Source organism: Drosophila yakuba, chromosome X (genome assembly GCF_016746365.2).
Source record: "Drosophila yakuba strain Tai18E2 chromosome X, Prin_Dyak_Tai18E2_2.1, whole genome shotgun sequence".
Lineage (NCBI taxonomy): Eukaryota > Metazoa > Arthropoda > Insecta > Diptera > Drosophilidae > Drosophila > Drosophila yakuba.
Window position 1 is genome coordinate 5,388,052 of NC_052526.2, and position 21,933 is coordinate 5,409,984.

Below are 21,933 nucleotides of genomic sequence, written 5' to 3' on the forward strand. Positions count from 1 at the left end.
TCAATCCCAAACTCAAGATTGGAGTGCGAACTGCCCATCATTTACAACGCCCTCCATGCATACGTAAGAATACACGCAGAAAATAAATCAATGAGTTTGCATTAATAGCTGCTTTGTAAAGTATTGAAATCATAGAGTATTATGAAAACATGCTTTGTAGTAGGAAAAGTACTGCCCCCATGTTATTGTTGGTGGCTTAACACAAAAATCAATTATTTGATTCTCTTGGGCTGGAAAGGAATATAAATTATCAATTTTTTCCACCACAATTATGTATTTAGCAGTGTTAAAATGTTTCGTTTATACACAACAATCTGAGAGTATACCGACAATTTCCCCACAGTGCCTTTAAGGACACTGAACTCTCCCAGATCCCGACCACAATCGTGTGCTCAAAGAACAGCAGCTTAGGATGCTCAGGAGATGTTAAGCGCATTAAAGGGACTACCACAAGGCTAATGCGAAGGACTTAGGATAAAGGGGCTCGAAATGGAGTGCAGGAAGGGAGATATTAAACGTCATAAGTAGCTGAAAAAAAATGTATTCTTTACTCGAAATTTGATTGTGCTACACTTTCTAAGATGTTTATTTCTAAAATATTTATTCCTCTGAAAGAATCTAGAGATTTGTTTCAAATTTGCGTACAGTGAACTACAGCTAATTAATCAAAATGTTAAGTAATGCACGCAGAAATGTGCTCAAATTTCTTGACCGCAGTCCACGGAATGTAATCATCCCTAAGAAGGGGACACAGCCATTGATTATACTTGATTAACCAACGGAAAGGGGGAAATTTGGGGAGTACAGCATGTCCAGCATGTCCTATTTGTCCTGTTTGTCTTGTATGTCCGGAATGTGTATGCGGTAACCCCTTTCGGGGACCACGGGAAATGCAATTAGTTAATTCAATGGCTATAATTTCATTTGGAACTTTATAAGCCATAATTTGCCACCGTTCGATTCACCCTGGATCAACCCACACAGCCACCGAAGTAGTTACCCGCTCACTGCCAATTAAACTAATGCCAATTTGTTAAACACGAGACGTTGGGGGGTTTGGATCGGGTTTTGAGTGTATATAACCATGATATATGTATATAAATGCGTACACCTAGTTACATACGTTTAGTCACACCTAATTCGATGTTCGAGCGTAAGTATAAACGTACCTGCAATGAAACAGAGAAAAACGCATATTAGAATGACATATTACATATGTATAGTATGTATTGCTGCTTTTAATTATACACAGCTAAAACTGGCTAAATTAATTCCACAAATCTGTAGCAGATCTATTTGGAATTCAATCACGTCATATGTATTATATGAAAGGTAAATTAAATGGATATACGCCACAAGTTTCACTTAGTTGGTGCGGCTTTTCGTCAAGAATACCCTGTCCTCTTCATTTTCCATTTTTCCCACTCCATTAGCAACACTTTACACTGCCATTTAGCGTTGTTGTTGTGACTGTTATGCGATCCATCTTCATTTTTGCGTTTCATATTATTTAAGCTAAAGAAGCTGCCAATACGCAATATTGAGAGGCAAAAGGACCCCAAAAAAAAAGACCCACAAAGGTTCTTTTTTACACGCAAAAAGGCTCCTGTGCATCATTTTTCCTTTGCGTCTTTGTCCATCTTTCTAATGCTTGGCTGGAACACCTTGACGAATTTTTTTTTCTTGGTTTTTTTTTTGGGCTCGACATGCTTTTGCTCTTGTGAAAGGACCAGCTTTCCCGTTTACCAGGTTTTCCTTCGCACTTTGGTAACTTGAGCCCGGCCTGTGTGTAAAATGAAAATGCCCTCAAGGCATCTTCCAGCTGTCGCCCATTTTTACCAAATGCAGTGGCAAACATTATATATGTATGTACATATATATTTTTCGGAAAATCATCTTCAACCTGGCCAAAACTCCGCCCACGACCACTCCCCGTTTTAAGGCACGCCTGCCAAGCGCTTAATGATGCTTATTTCGTGTGTAGCATACACACACACCCACAGCTGTGCTCAAAGTAGGAGTACAGTTTGCATGTTTGTCCAAATTTCAATTTATACTTAAAAAACTCTCATCATCCGAACATCCTCTCTTAAACACCTCCTGTTTGCTAGTAATTTCACAAGCTTACTTATCATCAGATAAATAAATATATTAATATTTAACAATATGTACAATTCATAAGCTTGCTAGTGTCTCAGCCAGCGCTGTTTAAAATCGCGGAATGTACGGGAGGTGTTGAATATTTTGTATACCTTATTAGTTTGCCAGGGGACCAGAAACCAGAAAAGAAATTGTTTTAAATTAATTTGCATGCCGAAGGAACGGAAGCCGAGCAACTGTTGAGGGACACAGGACAAAATGAAAAAGGCAAAGGCTCATTAAGGATTTCACCCCTGGGAAAAGCAAGTTTTCCCGCCACCATTTTACGCACTCTACATTTTTGGGGGTAATCCCCACCATGCCTGAAACAATTTTAATTTAATTAGCGATTCTGTCACTAACAAACCATTCATGTTGGAAATCAAGAAATGACCTAGATGTGTTATAAATAAATATGGAGAGTTTAAATTGAAATTAAAAAGTTTAATAAGATTAAGCTCACCAAAAGAGGCATGCTTACAATATAAATATGTATAAGCAAAAGTCTTTCAAAAATTTCATAAAATTTAAAAGTGTAAAAACCATCCCTAAATTGGCCAAATTTTTCCCGCTATCAATTTTTCCTATCTTTGTTCACCTTGTGAAGCCAAAATTATGCACAACAACAGCAGCGGAAAAGCTGTGGAAAGCAAGGAATAGGAAATTGGAAGGGGAAACCGTAACGAATACTTTAATCCCATTGACGTTTAATCAAGAAGGCAGTCTTATGTGCAATTACCCCAAAGAAAATATACAAGAATATTAAAATAGCTGGGAAAAACAAAGACAAGGCAATCGCTTGTACATTTCTCGCATTTAAGTTTCCCATGAATTTCCATTTCAATGCGACACGGCCCAAACAAAGTCAAAGCAAATTGTTTACCTGTTGATGGAGAACGCCCTCAAATAAAGCACGAGAAAAAAAATGTTTAAAGCGCTTAATAAATAATCACATTTGCATTTTCACTTGTTGATTTTCGGTTGCCAAGCTGCCGAAACGGAAAATCTCTGAGTGCCGAGCGGAAAAGTGCTGACTTGAGGGTGGAAAATGGAAAATGGAAGCCAGAGGACATCGAAATTAGCCAGCCACTTTAAGGCTCGGTGCCAAAGGACTCGAGTGCATTTTCTGCTTTGTCATTGGTAGGCTAAATAAATTGAAATTAGACGATGTCAGCACAAAAAGAGGGAGGACAATTCAGGATGGGAAAATGTGGTGAGGAAAATCTCTGCCCCAAATTCGAGGCAAAGATCCAGGCGGCAAAATCCTGGGGTTACTGATACAATTCAAGGACGTCCAGGGGCACTCACAACATCGACTGGGTGTCCGTAAAAACACCCACACAATCTCACCAAGCTTCTGGATATGAATCCTATTAGGATATGTAAGGGAGCCCCTCCAGTCATGGTGTTCCACTATGCTTTGTGTGAAATTTTTCGTCCGTGAAACTAAAAGTTTTCGGGTCAACTATATTAATGCTAATAAAGCGTTGCTGCATTTTGAAGATAACTGAAGATAGATCACCACTTCGGTAAATGCTGCCATTTTAATAAGTTTACAAATTAGTGTATGAAGAGCTGCAACAGTGTGCTTTCAACTACTTTCATACTTTTTGATTTACTGCAATTCCTTAGGACTTCCTCAATAGACTTGAACGAACTGTTATTCTCAACCCACGTGTCTACTTATCTAATCTTGCTCTTACTTTATCTTTCCTGCAGCTAAACGGCATCTGCTCTTTCCAGGAAAATGGAGAGTCTATTTCTGAAATGTAATTGGGGTGCGTAGAGAATGCGTTTAATTGTGGGTAAAATGGCAACTCGGGTTCAGAGATTCAGCACCTGTGGCCCAAATTGTTGCCCATAATTCCCCCACTGATTTTCTCCGAATGTTGGGATTTGCCAAAAATAATGTTTGTGTATGGACAGATTTATGCTGAGTATGCGTAACATTTGCTCGGAAATATTTTGGCAGCAACAGCATTTTTTACCACCTACCACCACCTACTCCTCCCCAAATTTCTTTCGCCGTGCACTATAATTTCTCTCCGTTTTCACCCACTTTCTTTTTGGAGGGTGTGGCGTAAAGTTGCCCTCCATATTACCTCAACTTCATCTGTTCCAGCAAAAGCCAAACATTAAATCACTTAAAATACCAGTCAAAGCCCTGGACAAACATACACCGAGAGAAAAGAGAGGTAGAAGGGGAGGGGTGTAGAAAAAGTAGGGAGAAAACACTGGGCAAGCGGGAAAGGGAAGATAAGGGGGAAAAGAGCCGCCAGAGGGCTTGTGGTTTCCTTAGCGCTAAGAACTTCAGGAATTTTTCGCACCCATCCCCGAGGGCTTTTCTTCGTTTTTCCAGCCACTATCGCCCTCTCTCTCACCCCCACAAGTGGGGTATAGCACCCTCTCGCTCTTTTGTACTATTTTTGTATATACAAATAAGTGTTTGTCCTGGCATTTTGGCATTCGACTATGGCATTTTCATCATAATAAGCGGTTCTCTCCTTTTGTGGTTTTTTTGTTAGAAAATATGTTTTCTGCTTGAATTTCAATGTTAGGAAACATTTGTGGGACTAAAGCACATTTTAAAATGCTACTAACACTAACTTTATTTCATTTAATACAAAATGTATTATTTCGTAATATCTAAACTATTGTTATTTTACTTAATTCCTTGGTGGTCAGTACTAATTAAATACCCAAATAAATCTGCAAGATTTAAATTTTCTTTAGTTTCTTTTTTGACACTTTAGGGAATGCAAATGTTCGGTTCAAATGTTTGCTAATTCATTTATTATTTTTCCCAACATTTTCACGCGCTTTTCACACACACACGTACACACAGTCGCGATGAGTGTTGTATGCAAATAATTGCTGAGTGTTCTTTGACCGCGCCCTAAGCCTCTGAAATGTGTACACTGCTAGAAACTTGGGATTTATTAAAAATACATGTGATAATCATTTCAACCGCTTCATTATATTTGATTTTCCCTTGAACACTTCAGAAAAGCAATTATTTCGAATTTACATGAGGTAGCTGATGTTTCTAACTAGTTTTTTTTCAGTGCGGTTATTTGTGTAGGTTTTTTTTGGGGGGTTCAGCACTTTCCTTCACTAGCAAATCGGGGGCAAATGTCCCGACAGAAGGGGGGTTGGGAGAATTTTGGGGTTTGGGGGCGGAAATTTAAACAATGAACTGCCATTCCCATTAATATTACTTTAGGCCACTCGCAACTTTGACTTGGCCGCTGGTATTGCCTTTTTGCTTGTTTGTGTTGTCGCAGAGCCAACAAACCAAGAAAACAACAAACCAACTGAAGCAGCAGCGGTTTCTGTGTTATTTTATGGTCTTATGTTTTCGCGGAAAAGTTCACAAGTCAAAAGTTTTGCTGGCATAGGCAAATACGAATATATGTTGGATATACAGCTTCTTAAAATATAGAATTACTAAACGGAAAAAAAATCTCAACAACAAAAAAATATCTTGATACTAGAAATTTAAGCGTGACATTGAATGATATTTTAGATAAAATAATTCCTTAATATTTTATTAATTATAAAATGATTGTTACTCAACATAACATGCCACTTTGTTTACACAGCATGTTATTAAACGAAAAATAGTTGAAACTCTGCAATTATTCGAATTTTTCAGCTTAATATGGGAAACGCATAATTGTGTCAAATGGAATTCCATAGCCGAAAAGTCATTTGCGACTGTGCGTAAGTCAAGGGACAAATGAAAAGGAGGAAAAATTCAACTTATTGAAGGAAAAACCATTTTTTTTGGACAGGGGCGATGGTGGAACAAAGTTATTATTACTTTAATTTTGTAAGTCAGTTGCGTTGAGCGTGTAACTTGTCGGTTTTCTGGGCTTTTATTTTTATTGCTTTTTTTTAAGGTTTTTCTTGGGTGGAGAACTCTTTGTGATTTGTCTTTGCCCAAAGTAAGGAGCGAAATACCCCGAAAAATTCTCCCTCTTTACCGCTCTACAATCTCAGCCATCCTGTTTCCATTTTTGTTTATTTTCTAAATTAAGTTACCCGAGTTCCAAAGAAAATGCGATCGGTTTTGGCACAAAATCCATTTCACTTTTAGCAACATTACAGAGAGAAAAGTTCTCTGCTTTAAATCTTCAGTTTTTAACAAATTAACACCAAGCATCCTATACGTTTACAGGTAATGCATTATTAGCACTACACAATATTTACCATGAGTTCCCATGTATGCTTTTAAAAGATAACTACGGACAGCTTTGGATATTTTTTTGTAGTGTTTCTAGCGTATTCTCATGTGTGTTTGGATATTTTTGTTTTGTTGCCAGAAGTTTAATATGTTCCCCAAGGGCCTCATTAGTGGCGCCCCCTGTCGGTGGTTTCCACCTCTTCCATTTTTTCTCTTTTCCCTTTATTTTTCGCTCTGGCCACCTAATATAAAAACATTTGCTCTATACTATTTGACAAGGTTTGGGCTGTTTGAAAATCTTTTTCCTCCTTTTATTTGGTCTTGTTTTCCACCGATTTGTGTTGGTTGAACAAGCCAAAAAAGGAAACTTGTATGAGTATGGGAAAATAAATAGATAAATAAAAGAAATCAGCGTTGTCCAAATGACTGTCGATTCCACTTTAAAGAGTAGGTCCTATAATGAGTGTAATTATGGGATTACTTTAGAATAAACGAGCGATGATGTAGGAAAAAGAAAGAGAACGTCTTGCCACTTGGAAAAAACGAAGGGTTCGCTTTGTGCTTTCAGAACATCAAGAGCTGTCAAAAACTTGGCCATAATTGAATTAAAGATTCTAGAGGATAGAAATTTATTAATCCGGTTAGTTATTGGTATTTATTTTACCCTTAAAGGTGAAAAGGTACCCAACAAATGTCCCACCATTAAGTGAACGACCTTGCCAACTACACGAATGAAGCCCACAGGGATGCATACCTGATTATTATTTCTGGTGGCATCTTGTAAGGGACGACATTGCCACTATATGTTCGGTTATCCAGAAAAAATATATATGCTAATGCCTTGATTACAATTTTACTAATGGCGCCAATTTGTTGTTGCCGCCGAAGGATCGGAAGTAGCGCCAAGGAACGGACAAAAAGAGAAAGGAGCACAAAAGGACGAAGGAGGAAGTGAAAGGAAGTAACGCCATGAACGCCTTGAACGCCACGGAGAAGACAACGTTGTCGTAAAAAGAGGAAGACAGGGCCCATAAAGTGGCAAAAACCGAAGACGCCAGGTCCCAAAAAAATTACCGAGAAAATGTGGGTGGAAAATGCGAGCGGAAAAAAGGGAAAACTGAAAGCGAAATGATGCCAGAGCCGTTGGTTAAGTAACCAGCAGAGTCAAAATGTGGGTGGGAAACTCAGCACCCCCCTTTCCGCCCTTATTCTTGCCAATCCGGCAGATAGAACACACAAACGTGATACGCCAGGAATGCGGCTAAAAACGGCCGAAAAGCGGCGCTTTCCACGGCCCTTTCGTGTGTTTGTGTGGTAGGCCACGAACCAAAAGTCTGCACAAAAGCGACTCAAGTCCCGAAAATCCACTCGGAGCATCGTCTCCCAGTATCACTTTGTTCAGCCACTCAAGACGGATGAAAACTCAGATGGAAATGCAAGTAACTCAACTCAATGGCGCTGACTCAGGAACTGTAAACTGTAAACTGTGACTTCAGCAAAAACAGTTGATCTCCTATAAGTAGAATTAAGAAATCAAGCTCTCCGAATCTAGAACACTAATAAAATTGTAAAAATAATGGAGAGTTTGCAATTACAATTATTATTATTATTTATTATTATAAATGAGTTAAGTTCCTCCGTTTCTTCAGCGTAAAATCCCTAAGAGAATGCAGCTCATTCATTCAGATATCTCTCTTTTAATTCTCTGCTGAGAACATCCTCCCCGTGAAAACTCTCAAAGTGCCAGGTCCACTCGGTTTCGCGTTGCTCTCGCAGTTTTCCCAACGCAGGCGCTTTTCTCCACCGACAGAACAATAAAATTCAATAAACCTAAGGCAGGAAAATGTTTGCCGACAGCGGCCAGCCTCTGGCCTTTATTTTGCCCAGAAAAATTCAATGTCCCCCGCCCCCCAAAAAAGTGTACCCCTCACTCATTCTACTCCTCGGCGAAGGCAATGAAAATGCGTGCAACATTTCCTGTTTCAAACTCACTCTCCAAACGGCAACGAGCTGAGAATTTTTAATTGCTTCGAATTCGGGAGTTTGTTGTTTTTTTTCTTCTGTTCTTTTTTGCCAGGGCAGTGGGTGGCAGTGGGTGAAGGGGGGTAAGAGTGGGCGAATGTGGGTGCTGTGGGTGGTGCAGGAGAAGGTCACTTACCTTTTGTCTCCTCGGATTCTGCTCTGCTTCTTGCTCTCTGCAGAATGCCGCCTATGGTATTTTGTTGTTTATGTTGTTTTGCCAATTCATTTGGGCAGGAAAATTCCGATTTTTGCTTGATTTATATATATATATACATTAACATATGTATTTACAACGACACTTTATTTATTTAGTTGCCCGAAGCGTTTTATATTTTGTTTTCAGACACTTTATTCATTTGCTTGCCGAGCTTGTTTGGTTTTTCATTTAATTTGTTGGCACCTAATGTCTTCATTTTTGCTTCACAGCTTGTGGCTTTCCTTAAATTATTTATGCACACACACACTTTTGAGCACTCGAAAAAAAAGTAGTTTTAACAAAAATATAACGGTTTATTTAAATAGATTTAATAGTAATATTGCTCATGGTTATTGCTATCGGCGTTTAGTTGTTTATTAAATCATATTTGTTTTGCGGCGCTTGCGGATGATTTTTCCGCATGCTGCTGCTGCTGCTGCGGCCAAAGAAAACTGCCTTTTCCGCGTTACATTTGTTGTTGTTTGGGCTGCCTTTTTGTTGTCGTTTTCTATTTTCCTTTTCATTTTTCCCTGTTCCGCTGCATTTGTTGTTGTTTCGTCTCTTTTCCGCCTTTTTGCTCTTTTGACAGTTTTTTGTCGACGGGAAAAACCCCCCTTGTGCGAAAAGCCCGCGATAAAAAGTGCGCAGCCGCCGCTCTTTCACTCGATTTGAACACTCAAAAAGGGAACTGAACTCACCTCAAACCTTTGAGTTTTATTATTTTCCAGATGCCGCCGCTTCTCTGTTGTTTATCCGCTTCCGCTGGCCTATCGCCGCAAATATTTTTATATTCGAATTTCAAATTTCTGACTTATGATGACTAGCACAGTAACCGAAAAAAAAAATTAACAAAACATCGGATTTCCCATTCAGTGAAGTCGAAGACGTTATTATTTAGCGCACGCTTTAACTTTCAATCAAAGTCTTTATCAACCGCAGACTGTAAACTATTTTAATGATTACGTATTATGTATGTAGTATATAGTATAGTATGTATGTATATGGTGTATATTATATGCAAAAACAAACAAACACACGACCGCACAGATATGTAAGTGGGCTTATCGGTTGCTGGGAACCCAGTTTACTAGTATTACTTTCTGTGCTCCTATTTAACTACTATTTATTTATTGTAATCAGTTTCGTATTGCTTTGATTGCTTTTTATTTTTCCACACCCAAATCGGGGATCGCATTTCGCGTTTCGCACCGAGATGATCGCTCGAGCACAACGCGCCAAAATCAACTGAAATCCAACTGAAATTGAATAAAGCGAACAGCCTCTGAATTCGAAATAAAAAAAATGAAAATAGAACGGCATGCTGAACGGCAGAGAGAGACGGGCAGTTTTAATCACACACGCAAAAAAGTCATAATAAAATTGGAAATGGAAATGAAAATGGAAAGCGAAAACATCATGAAACGTGAGAGAAGACTGAGCAGAGGAAATGGGAAATCACGGAGCGGACAAATCTTAATTATGACTAAAACTAAAGCAAATCAAAAAGATCACGAAAACAAATAGTAGTTTAACCCTTTAAACCTACGTGATTTGTTTAATATATATTTTCTAGCTTTCATTTATTATTGCTTAAAGATATCACAGCACATTATAAGCCAGCTGCAGATTATAATCAACCGAAAAAAATATGTTCAAGAAAAGTAGAGGACCAATTGAAATAGAGCAAAACTAAACATCATATATGGATGAATTCGAAAAATAAACTTTGCCATTAGAGCGATTTCATCTTAGGCCATTCACATCACAGGAAGCAAAAGATCACGATGCGAAAACATCATCATCAAAGGGTTGCTCGAAATCTCTGAACAAATTTCCCAATCAATTCGAAAAGTCAACAAGTGAAACTTAAATATTGATGCGATCCGAGTGCTCTGATCACCGATCAATCAAGTATGCTCTAACCACTCAAGCAAACACACTTCATAACTGATTGATTTACTAAGGAGGGAAACTAAGTGGGTTAGCAACCATTTGAGAATGAAAAGTGTGAATGATTCAAGCGATACTCATAGATAGTAATCTTGCAATAGGCTATATCATTAATGATCTCTGGGAGCAACACTTTCAATTCTTATCAGTGCCAGAAGATACAGAGAGGTTAGTACCCATCTAATGATCATTATGGAACATTATAAAACTTGTTTAGATACGTTTATTACAGCTGCCCGAAAGATAAGATATCTCCCAGATCGCGAACGATCTCCAGAGTTGTTTTTGTGAATCTATACAGATTCGAAAATATTTCAATACGCAAAATCAGCCACATTTCAAATTGCTTGTTCCGATTTCAATTGCGATGGTCAATTCGTTGGAAAATAGTCACATGCTGCACTTAAATCTGAAATTGCTGAAACAGGGCAAAAATTGCACGACGGCGCTCAATCTTGATTGTTGTCTGTCGTTGTGGATGTGCATGTGTAGATGTTCAGTAATGATCACAATCACAATCACAATCACGATCACGAGCTTCTTTCTTATTTGATTTTATTACTCGACTGCCGATCTTCGTTATGACAAATCAATTTGTTTATTGCTGCTGGCGCTGCTGTTGTGCCGTCGTTATTGTTATTTTTATTATTATTATTATGGCTATGGCCATTGCTGCTTTGGCACTACGTAATATAATTGCAATTAAACAAACACCAAATAGAACTGTATGTGCGCTGCCAGCGAGAGTCCAATTGGAATAGAATCGGAAACCAAGTTCCAATTCACAGATCCGAGTACCCACTTCCGAGTTCCGAGCAGAACAGAACCGCTCTGACAACGCAGCCCGACTGATTCTGAGTTTCGACCGCCGTTGCCATCGAACCGCATCGAAAAAAAAGTCGGAAAGTGTTAAGCCAACGTCAACAAAAAACGAGGGGGCGCTGTAGGGTTAAGCGGGGGACGGCGACGAAAGCCAAAAGAAATTGAAATGAAGACCGGAAAACGGAAGCTCCCCAAAACAAATAATACCCGAAATAACTTAGAATTATTAATAAAAGATATTCGATATCCCTTGTGCACATATACGGAAAATGCAAAAAAAAAAAAACATTAAAAATGGCAAAATATTGGAAGTGGTAAGAAAAACTAATCATAAACAAAGAAATTCATTAATTGTTCTAAAAATTCATTAAAAATATATGTTTGTAATCTGAATTAACGAGTGCCCTCTTTATTAAAATGAAATAAATAAATTATTCTTTATATCTTATCATATTTCTAAACATATCATTCTGAGTACCTGCTATCAGACTGCTATTAGGTGGAATTAACCGAAATGCTATAAAGTGATGAGCAAATAAATTAAAGTAATTATTTTCGCACTTGTTTGTTTAGTTTCTACATAACTTTGGAAAAAACGTTTAATATGGGAGCAATAGAAATAAGTTTTAAATAAAATGCACTAAATTAATGCATAGAAAACCTTAAGACTGCAGTCTTATTTTTTGCCAAGTGCAGATTGAGAAAATGTGCTGCACTTTTGTTGCCATTGACGTTGTTAACGATTTTCAAATAGCGCGCGGCAGTTGACACCCCTTGCCCCATTGGCCCCTCCCCCTTCTCGAACGCCCTTTTTTTCAGTGTCGTCATTAGCAACGTTGCCGGCAAAAAATTGTTATTTCTGTTGTTTGTTTGACTTTCGCTTCGTTCGGTCTCGTTTTAGGTTTTGTTTGCCCGAACGCTCTATCAGTTGGAACTTCTGAACATTCTGATAAGAATACCAGACCGCCCACCTCCCCCCGCTACACAGTCCCTCCGCTCAGGTGGTACACGTTAATTTATCGCAATCATTTGGGGAAATCGGTCAGTAAATGCCTGGGGGCTGACCACCACATGGCTCATTACCAAATTGGGGCAAGTGCTGCCGAAATGCCAAGGCAGCGGGGGCACTATAGGGTTAAATGCGGTGGGATAGGGTTTTCTTTTTTCTAGGTCACACGATCGGAATTTAGAAACTTAGAAGGGTCAGTCGAAAATTCTATATATTAATTATATATATTAATATATTAATTATATATATTAATTATATATATTAATATAAATGGAATATCTTTCTTTAAAGTTGTTCATACTATTGAACTGAATTATCCACTTTTCGGATTACTTGTTCCTACCTCTATTTGTTCGATATATATAATAGATATATTTTTTGTTTCGCAATCGTTTCACCCTTTTCGCTCGCCTTTCAAAAAAAAAACACTCTATCCTCTTCAGATCCAACCGAGTGTGACATTTGATTGGATTTTTGCGTATTTATATCATTTTTTTCCTGTTATTTTTGATTTCGATTCGCCTATAAAAATTCAATATATATACATATAGGCAGATAAATATATGCATATATATATTGTATAAATATGTATGTATATGCAGAGCTCTGCGCAACAAATCTAAAATATGTGCACACTGCCACATGTATCAGCTATATCATCATTATAGATATAATTTTCACATATCGTTCCTATATGCACTACACGTTTGTTTTTGCTGTTCCTATGGACTAAATGCGTCAATTAAATATAAAGAGCAATAATAAATGAAGTATACAAAGCGGCGTGAGCGATGCAGATCCTAAGATTCTCGTCTCGTATATAAAGATTATAAATAAAATATGATTTTCAATGACACTATAAATCGAAACACCTGCAGGTGCATACGGACGGCAAAAGCAAAATAAATACAAGTATCCGTTGCGTTAAAAGATTTAGAGCCCAAGGAAAACTCAATGCCCAGAAAAGAATATGTAGATTTCCAATCCGCATAGACGTTATGTACTATATAATCCCGATATATACCATTAGGTTTCGCATTCTGCGTATGCTTAATTTATTTGCAATTTGGATTTCGGATTTTTACGAGCTTCTTTAATGACATTTCGCTGAATTTGGATCGTCAGGGGTACGATCTTTATAGAGGGGGTGCGAACAATCAGCTGTCTAGCTTATTACGTGCCTCATTAAGAATTTTTCTGGCTTTAATTGACAGAACAACAAAGTCCGCACAGAAATAAGACATAGAAATCAGAATTTGATTTCGTTTATTATAATTTTCCAATGTTTTCTGCCTGCTCATTAAATTTAATTTTTCGCCACAATAAATATGCCAAGGTCAAGTCATGGCGAAATGTATTTTTCTCAATGTTTCTATGGAGGAAATTTCGGCCAAGACTTTGGGAATTGGGAATTTGGGAAGATCGGAAAATATAATTTTCATTTACTACAATATCTAAACCAACTAAACTAGTAACTCGCATTATGTAAACGGAAAAAAATAACCGCATATTTTTGGGCTGAACTAATAAAAAACACAATATCCATGTGCATTAATAAGAGAACACATTTACATATAATATGTGATATTTTTTTGTAGTACCAATAAATAGTATAGAACGAATGGTGTGTGGCAAAGCAAATTTGTAGCGCCTGAGAAACGATAAAATAATATATTTGCAACCTTCAGCATTTTCCTCGCTGCCTCCCTGTTCGATCGCTGCCAATTTAATTTAATTTATTTGTTTTTTACTTTCTCATTTACCCATTCGCCGCGACTAGTTTGAACAATTTTGTTGTCATCTTCGCGTTTTTAATAATTTAGCACCATGCCGCCAAGTGGATCACGGTGCATGTTGCTGTCACTGGCTGCCTCTGGCTTCTGATTTATTTATTCATTGATTTGTCAATGATTTAACGTAAAAGTTAGCTAACAAAGCGCCCAAGAAGCAACAGTCTTGCCACACAATTAATATGCAACGCTGCTTTGGCCGAAGCAACAGGGTTTTTGCCTAAGAAGTTATGATAATTGGGGTTCCCTGGTTTTACATTTGCTACATATTCCACTTAATGGTTTACCTGACTTTGTTGCATACTTATCAAAGATTTATTCACTTTATTTTTAGTTTCGTTTTAAATCTATGACCGAATAAGTTGCTTCTTTTGGGTAGCATTTTCTGCACTTTTTATATTTCATTATATTTCATATCTATTTTCGCTACGAACAGTTAGGGGAAAACGCAACAGGATATACCGTTACAAGTCCATTCTGACATCCACATTAAGGCAGGATCTATCATGTCTTCTTTCATTGCTTATGTGCTTATGCTTAGTAAGTTTACAGTTATTCACCTTTGCAAAACTGTGTGGTCGTGTGCTTCAAATTCGATGTTAATTTGTGTAATCTGTTTCTTTCTCTTTCTTTGAGTTTACCTATTTATTGAGAACTGTTTCGGGTTTGTGTTTTGTTAGGCTTTTTATTGGTTATTTGTTGTTGGAACACTTGCAAAAAATAAAACAAAACTTCAAAACTTAAATCGCGGCATTAGCGCGTGCGAGCGAGATGGCGCGTTTGCACGCGTGTTTACAGTTGGACGCGTATGCCGCTATTACCGTTACAGCCCCGTTTCCGAATCCTTTTTTCAGCCGCGTTCTGCCAAACGATTCGTCCTGGTCGACGACATGCGTGCAAATAAACGAGCAAGTCCCGAGCAAAGCGCTGCCAGCCGCCAGAAGTGCTCGACTCATTCGGTTCTCCCCGTTTCTCCATTCCCCCCATTTTCTCACCCTCGCCACCGCCCTCCTACGACAATTCCACTCGTTCTTTCCTACGAGTGGAGCGCACAGCAAAGAGAGCCGGAGAGCTCACGGCGTGAGAGCGCGCGCGAGATAGAGCGCGCGAGAGAGAGAGTGAAAGTGAGAGCGAGTTTAAGCCAATTCGCATTTTATTGAGCGACAAAAGCAGACTTCTTCGGATCGGTCTCCTCAAAAAAGAGCTCCAGCAGACTCATCTTGAGCAGCTGATCCCCATCCAGGCGCTCCACGCCCTTCCAGCGTATGAGTGTCGGTATGCCCTCCACCGAGTAGGGCGGCTTTCGGAACACGTTGTCCTTGCCCATCCAGAACTCTCGGTTGCCCACGTCCACCACCAGGATCATGCACTCCGCCGGCGCGTGGGTGCGAAAGGCACTCATGATAGTGTCTTCGGCTGCAAAATATCAGCGATAATTGGGTTTACTTAACGGGGGTGCTACAATTAACGAACGCCACAACTATGCGATGAAATGCATGGAAATTATATAGATGAACCTAAAACTCAAAGCAAAAGCAACTAAAATTAAAGAGCTACCTAATAGCTTTATGCCTAAATAGAAACTAACCTAAAATCACAAATGAATGCATGAGAAGCGTGATAAGCAAGAAAGAACCGTCCCCAACTGGTGGACTAGTAACGAAGTGCGGTCGCGTGCCACGGTCGGCGATGGGGAATTCGTCACCTACCCGCCACGCAGTCCGGACACCAGCTGCGTCCGGCCTTGTCCTTCTCGCCATAGAAGTAGATGTAGATAGGGCTGCGCTGGTTCTCGTACAGCTTGATCAGATTCTCCATCTCCTTGAAGCCCCGTGCCGGTACGTAGTCGGGCATGTTGCCGTTGTAGAGGTGTGTGTGCGTCGGTGGTGTGGTGTGTGTGTGAATTTCTTGATTTCTGGCTCAAACTTGGCGTCTTGAACGGCGTTGCGGCTGGAGTACAAGTGAATTCCGTTTGCGGCGATTTCGATGCGGATACCGAACAGCCCAAATTCAATTCCAATCTTATCTGGATCTTATCGCTGGGTATTACGGGTCACTTAGCCGCTGCTTATCGGCCATCGGTAAGGTTTATCGGGTAAATTAATGGCGTTTAATTTCGTAGTTTGCAGTGTTTTTCAATCTGTTTTGTTTTCTATTTTGCGGCAAGCTCCAACAACTGGGATATCCACCACACTGCCGCTCCAGCGAACGCACCACACCCGGCGGTGCGTGCTGTTAGGCGCCCCGTGGTGAGTACGGAACTGTTAACCGTTTATCGAAACTCGACTCGAGAGCTTTTCTTAAAACATTTGGCACAATGAAAATTTTGACATTTTTATGGCATAAATCTATTGGATTGTTGCGTTTGTTCCACACAAATAACCTAAACTTTACAACTTTGGTCATGTTACATATCGCTGAGCTGTGAATATTTTCAAATGCAGGGCGCTCGATGTTTTCTGTTCTGTTGGTATTTCTGTTAAGTTGCGCAAACGGCACAAAATACCAACTAACAGAAAACAAATCAAATAAGAAAAATATTTAAAATAAAAATTGAGGTAAAAATAAAGAATATTGCATTGTTGATTTTAAAACATTACTAATGTTGTAGTTACTTGTATATGCAGTATAGTAATTATTACTATTTGCTTGGTCGTATTTATATTACCCAATTCTTAACTAGTGTTAAGAAATTCTTCTGTAATTTGGCGGGATTTTAAAAACGATATTGGAAAGTAGTTTACAAATCTGCAAGCAGTTTCAACACATTAAATCCTGGATAGTTTTAAATTTGATAAGAAAAGGAATTGGAAATATTTATGCAGCTAAAACACAACTTTCAGGTAACCATCTGCAAAAAATATGAATATGCCGCATACATTTCGGAAGTTATATTCTTATATTATATTTTCTGTTCACTTTCCTCCAAGTGAATGAAGTTCATAAATTCTGCTTAATCAGGCATAACCCTGACACAATTTGTCGGTTCTCACAACTTGAACTTCGTTGGGGGTCACTTAAATGGAAGACTGAAAATCTCTCAAAAAAAAACTGCAAGCCCAGTAAGAAATGGCTTATAAAATGGTTGGCGCACCGGCAGAAGTATTCAGTGTTTCACAGTTACCACGATGGGTAAGCGTTCAAAAGGCGTATTGTACCAAAGATCATACTCATCAACAATTCATCAACTCACATTTTAGCTGCGTACAAGAGTTCCCTGCTGCTGCTGACGCTTCTGCTGGCCATCCACCTGGAGGCCTCCAGGATCGTCTACAAGAAGCCGCTCTACGGGATGGGCAATCTCATTAAGGACAAGCGTGTGAAGACGAAGCCTGTCAAGCTGGAAACCAGCTCCAGCAGCAGCACCACCACGAGAAGCACCACCGCCGCAGAGGATTGGCCAACGGCCGTTGAGTTTGTGATCATGACAACGCCCGCCAGCGAGCTGGAAGCCAGCTCGGAATCCGTTGGTGCCATCAATGGCACCACAGAATCGCCCGTTGGTGAGGTGCCCCACATCGGATCGTCGGAGGGATCTACCAGATCCATCCAGGTGGAACCATCCACCAGCTCACCGCTGAGCACAACCCCAGCGAGCAGCAGTCTGGCGAGCAGCATTCCCTCGCCACCGATACCTGGAGTGCTTGTCCAGGATAATCAGCCAGTTCCCTGCACCTGCGGCGTCTTCCTCTCCTCGCAAATACCCAATGGCTTGCCCACGAAACCACTAATACACCAGGAATTAGATCACATGTTCCCCTGCAATGCCATCGGTCGCAAGCAGTGTCAAACCAAATGCCTGGAGACGGTGAGTACTGTACAGGGGACACTGGGAGGAGCGCTCAATTAACTCAACGCTGTCTTTGTTTGTAGATCGTACAGCACTTGCCGAATTCCGCAAATATAGTGTGCTCGGCGCTGGGTCACGATTGCCACAAGGAACGGGCGTATTTGTTCATCAAGAACTGCCACAACCAATGGGTTAATACGAATCTGCAGGCGGGCAGGGAGTACTGTTGTCGCTCTGGCCTTCCATACCGCTGCCCATTGATGGGTTAACACGCAGCAAATGAAATAAATGCCTGATATGAAACAATGTTCAACTGTATTACAAACGGTGTTATGGGGTTTAAACAGAGACTGTGTATTTAATGGGTTAATATTGGAAACCAGCTAACAGTGGTTCGAGTTCGTGCTGAATTAGTTCCAGCGGTTGCGGTTTCTGCTAGCGAGTGCGTATTTTTTCAAGATAACAGTATATTCGTGGTGTATTCAGGCCTTAAAGCAAAAACAAAAGAACTGGTTACACTGAAATTTTTGGCAATAAATTGTAAGTTAAGGAAAACAAAGCGCCCTCAGGCAATAACTTCCCCCAAGCCAGTAAGTTAGCTTCCAACTAGGTAAGTGTTCCACAATTCAGTTCAATCACTGAAACACCAATAACTCAACAGTTTTGCACCCGTTTTTATTAACCAGAACAATGGTGTGCGTGCCCTGTTTCATCATTCCACTGCTGCTGTACATTTGGCACAAGTTCGTCCAGCCGATCCTGCTGCGCTACTGGAATCCCTGGGCGAAGAAGGACGCCGAGGGCAATGTGATCAACAAGGCGCCCGACTTCCCCTTCGAGTGCAAGGGCGGCGTTTGCCCCTTCGTGCCGGGGGCCAAGAAAACCCCGACAAGCGCCAGTGATGCGGATGCCACGGATGCCAAGGAATGCAAAGAGTCCTCCGTATCCGAAAATCCTTACGTGACGGAGGCGGCGGCGGAAGCCAAGAAGGATATCTAGTCGAAATGTTCCAAATACCAAAACTAAAACTTTTTTTTTGACCTTGTTCATAAGCCTAGAAAAATGACGCACACTACACACAAAGAAAAACAACACCAATCCAACGTGCGATGTGTGGTGGGCGGCGGTCGGTTGGGGGGCGTGGCCGCTGGGGCGCACCAAGAATGCCCATCGAATTACTCGAACTTTAATTAAATGTACACCTTGACCACGCGAAACAGTTGCTCTTTTCCTGCGGGTTCCTCTGCGGTAAAAGGTTAACTTCACACATTAGCCATTAGCCACAATATATGTTTATGTAAATGTTACACATTATTCCAGGTGCATACTGTTGAAAACTGCTAAATAATTCGCGTTTTTAACAGTTCGTCAATGAATGAAATAAATAAAATGAAATGAAATAAACACACGGCTTTTAAAATAATTATTTAATATTTATTATTTATGTCAAAAAGGTTGCAGTTTCGTTTTGCTGTCTGGCTGTTTAAGTTAGGAAAACAAGTAATTTTACAATTTACACATTAAAAACTTACACAAATTATAGACGAAAGAAATTCGAGCAAATCGAACGAGAAAATCGTGTCTGCGTTTTTTTAAGTGTGTGCTTTTCTGTTGCATATTTTTTGAAAATATCTATTCATCAACTTAGATCATAGAGGCGTCTTATATATATAGTAAACTTGGCTGGTTACTGTTTTTATCATTTTTTTTTCGTTTCGTTTTTTGTTTTGTTTTAATTAAACTTATACGTTTCCGTTGGTGATTTGTGATTTTGTGTAATTTTTGCAAATTCTTTTGTATTTGTATTTGTATGTGTCAACTTAAATCAAACAGTTATGAGAATCTTTTTACAGTTTAGCTTAGTCAATATGTAATAATACATAATAGTCATAATAATAATAATAAAAAAAAACTTGGTGTAAAAAAAAAGGTTTGATGCGGTGTACGTCTAACAATTTTGTTTATATAAGCACTTCAGTTTCAAAACCTACAGAACTATGAAATTTATTTATATATATATATATATCTATATATATATGTATATATTTATATAGCCTGTGGGCCATAATTAAATGTAGAATTCGATAAAAACTTAGCGTAGTCTTATGGCCTAGTGATATAATGGTCACTTACAACTACAAATGCCCCACAAACGTTTAATCGATCAATCAGAATTTGCGCTAAGTGTAGTTTCTCCTCTTTCTCTGTCTGCTTATGTTGCTTTTTTGTTTGTTGGTTTTTCTTTTTACTGGAAGCTACGATGACGTTACGACAATAAGATAAAAAGCGCCACAATACGAGCTCTTAACTGGAATATCTATGAGTAGATAAATATATCTATATCTATATATATATATATATATATATATATATATATATATGCGATCGGCGCGCACTGTACAACAATCATAAAAATAATTTAAGTTACTACAATTTATGACGCTTCTTCCGCTAGAATCGCGTATTTTCAACTAACATCTAAAACTTATGGACACACAAAAAAAAAATAGTCGCGTGAAAAAATACATAATCGTTAGAGATTAGAGAATTACAATATATAGCATTTTTAGATAGAACGTAGCCGCGGACTCTTTAAGAGTCCCTCTGCTGTTATCCTTGGCAAACCATCCTCATCCGATCTCAATCAGATCACCCAGATCATCCAGATCATGTGGAACACCGACTTATGGTCAAATGTAGATGGCCTCGGAACCCTTGTTGGCCTGATGGCCACCGGAAATGTAGAGATTATTGGCCGCCGGCGACTGGACGCCCTCGCTCCAATCGGAATTCGATCGCGGCGACGAGGAGGACCAGTGGCCAGGTGACTCCGGCGAGGGCGTTGGGTAGCTGTCCAGCGTTTGGACCAAATGCTGCGGCGTATGGCCGCCGGAATGCTGGCTCGGTGGCGTTAGGTACTGGTAGAAGGCCTGCTGGTTGTGCTGCGACGACGGCGACAGCATGTTGGTCGACGGCGACGAGCCGGACATCGAACTTTGTATCGAGGGCGGATTCATTTGACCCGAGTGAAATGAGTCTGCAAGTGGAGATGGTAAAGTTATTAGTCAGCTTGCATGGAAATACGTAGCAAGACCAATGCATCTAAAGTAATTGGTGACCTACCCGGAGATCCACAAAATCCATTCAGGTCCAAGCCCGCTGAACCGAACTCCAGGCCTCCGAGTTGCTGCTGCTGTTGCTGCTGCTGCTGCTGCTGCTGTTGCTGCTGATGTTGCTGCTGTTGCTGCTGCTGTTGCTGGGGGGATATCGTTTGCATTATTGCACTGCTCTTGGAGGATTGCGGCGGGGCAAGCATAATGCCCATATCGCTGCCCGTCGGCGAGATGATACCCAAGCTCACGGGCGAATTCTGTGGGCCCTGGCCACCAGCGCCACCACCTCCGCCGCCGACCACGCCACCGCCATTGGCGCCGCCCAGCAGGCTGTTCAGATTGCTGCCACCGAACTGCTTCTGCTGTGTGGCATGCCGCATCGCCTGGATGTGGGTGGGCGAGGTGGGCAGACTGGGTCGCGACTTGGCCGGCGATGGTGAACCTATAGCGTGTAAATTGAAATGATTAGTATACACACATGCACCAACTAACAGATGATAGCTGATAGCTAACTTGCAACTTGAAACTCACCCAGGTAGGCGTGGGGCGATAGCGCCAGGCTGCTCTGCACCGAATGCGGTGGCGACTGGTTCGAGTACGGCGGACTGAGTCCCTGCTCGTGGCTATTGCCGTTTCCGGCACCAGTCAGACCGCCCATGCCGCAGAGGCCGCCGGGCAGGATGCCGGCGCCGACACCGTTCCGCTGGCCATTCCCATTCATGCCGAGTCCTTGGCCGTTGAGCAGCTCCTGCTGAAATGGCGAGCCCAACGAGTAGCCGTAGTTGTCCAGCTTGATCATGTCCAGCCCGTTGCCCTGCAGCGACTGCATCGACTGCGCATTCTGCAATTGTAATTGAGTGCGTTAGTAAACCGCTTCTACCACTGATCCGCTGATCCGGTGATCCTTCAGCACAAC

The 21,933-nt window shown here is 40.4% G+C and overlaps 4 protein-coding genes and 2 long non-coding RNA genes across 7 annotated transcripts in view; 2 read left to right on the forward strand and 4 right to left on the reverse strand.

Moving 5' to 3' along the window:
• Positions 1–584: 584 nt before the first annotated feature.
• On the reverse strand, positions 585–15,074 carry LOC122319584. Its single transcript, XR_006245184.1, has 3 exons — positions 14,756–15,074; positions 8,484–9,490; positions 585–1,169 (listed from the first exon to the last, which is right to left on the reverse strand). It is a non-coding gene; the product is annotated as an uncharacterized LOC122319584 (long non-coding RNA).
• Positions 15,075–15,249: 175 nt separating this feature from the next.
• On the reverse strand, positions 15,250–16,472 carry LOC6524332 (thioredoxin domain-containing protein 17). Its single transcript, XM_002100154.3, has 2 exons — positions 15,824–16,472; positions 15,250–15,530 (listed from the first exon to the last, which is right to left on the reverse strand). The coding sequence occupies exons 1-2, from the start codon at positions 15,966–15,968 to the stop codon at positions 15,268–15,270; spliced, it is 408 nt and encodes a 135-aa protein (XP_002100190.1). The 5' UTR covers positions 15,969–16,472; the 3' UTR covers positions 15,250–15,267.
• Positions 15,596–15,817, reverse strand: LOC122319585. The gene is made up of 2 exons (XR_006245187.1): positions 15,703–15,817; positions 15,596–15,631 (listed from the first exon to the last, which is right to left on the reverse strand). It is a non-coding gene; the product is annotated as an uncharacterized LOC122319585 (long non-coding RNA).
• A 621-nt stretch (positions 16,473–17,093) lies between the features above and the next one.
• On the forward strand, positions 17,094–18,222 carry LOC6524333 (follicle cell protein 3C-1). Its single transcript, XM_002100155.3, has 3 exons — positions 17,094–17,246; positions 17,315–17,922; positions 17,988–18,222. Exons 1-3 carry the CDS (start codon positions 17,243–17,245, stop codon positions 18,171–18,173), a joined length of 798 nt encoding a protein of 265 aa, XP_002100191.1. The 5' UTR covers positions 17,094–17,242; the 3' UTR covers positions 18,174–18,222.
• Positions 18,223–18,357: 135 nt separating this feature from the next.
• Positions 18,358–19,308, forward strand: LOC6524334 (UPF0729 protein GD16342). Of its 2 annotated transcripts, none has more exons than XM_015190138.3 (2): positions 18,358–18,514; positions 18,591–19,308. In XM_015190138.3, the coding sequence occupies exon 2, from the start codon at positions 18,595–18,597 to the stop codon at positions 18,901–18,903; it is 309 nt and encodes a 102-aa protein (XP_015045624.1). In that variant the 5' UTR covers positions 18,358–18,514; positions 18,591–18,594; the 3' UTR covers positions 18,904–19,308. The 2 variants fall into 2 exon arrangements, with proteins under 2 accessions (XP_015045624.1, XP_002100192.1); XM_002100156.3 differs by having other exon boundaries at positions 18,398–18,494.
• Positions 19,309–19,696: 388 nt separating this feature from the next.
• LOC6524335 (neurogenic locus Notch protein) overlaps positions 19,697–21,933 on the reverse strand; it is a 37,826-nt gene continuing 35,589 nt past the window's right edge. The window contains exons 7-9 of the mRNA XM_002100157.4: positions 21,549–21,858; positions 21,028–21,459; positions 19,697–20,941 (exon numbers count right to left, since the gene is read on the reverse strand). Of these exons, the coding sequence (XP_002100193.2) occupies positions 20,595–20,941; positions 21,028–21,459; positions 21,549–21,858 (1,089 nt within the window). The 3' untranslated portion in view covers positions 19,697–20,594. The remainder of the gene's footprint in view (positions 20,942–21,027; positions 21,460–21,548; positions 21,859–21,933) is intronic.

Coding starts and splice junctions, on each gene's coding strand:
- LOC6524332 (XM_002100154.3), bottom strand. CDS start 15,968: ATGCCCGACTACGTACCGGCACGGGGCTTCAAGGAGATGGAGAATCTG. Junction 15,531..15,823: donor GTGTCCGGACTGCGTGGCGG/GTAGGTGACGAA, acceptor GATATTTTGCAG/CCGAAGACACTATCATGAGT.
- LOC6524334 (XM_015190138.3), top strand. CDS start 18,595: ATGGTGTGCGTGCCCTGTTTCATCATTCCACTGCTGCTGTACATTTGG.
- LOC6524333 (XM_002100155.3), top strand. Junction 17,923..17,987: donor AAACCAAATGCCTGGAGACG/GTGAGTACTGTA, acceptor CTTTGTTTGTAG/ATCGTACAGCACTTGCCGAA.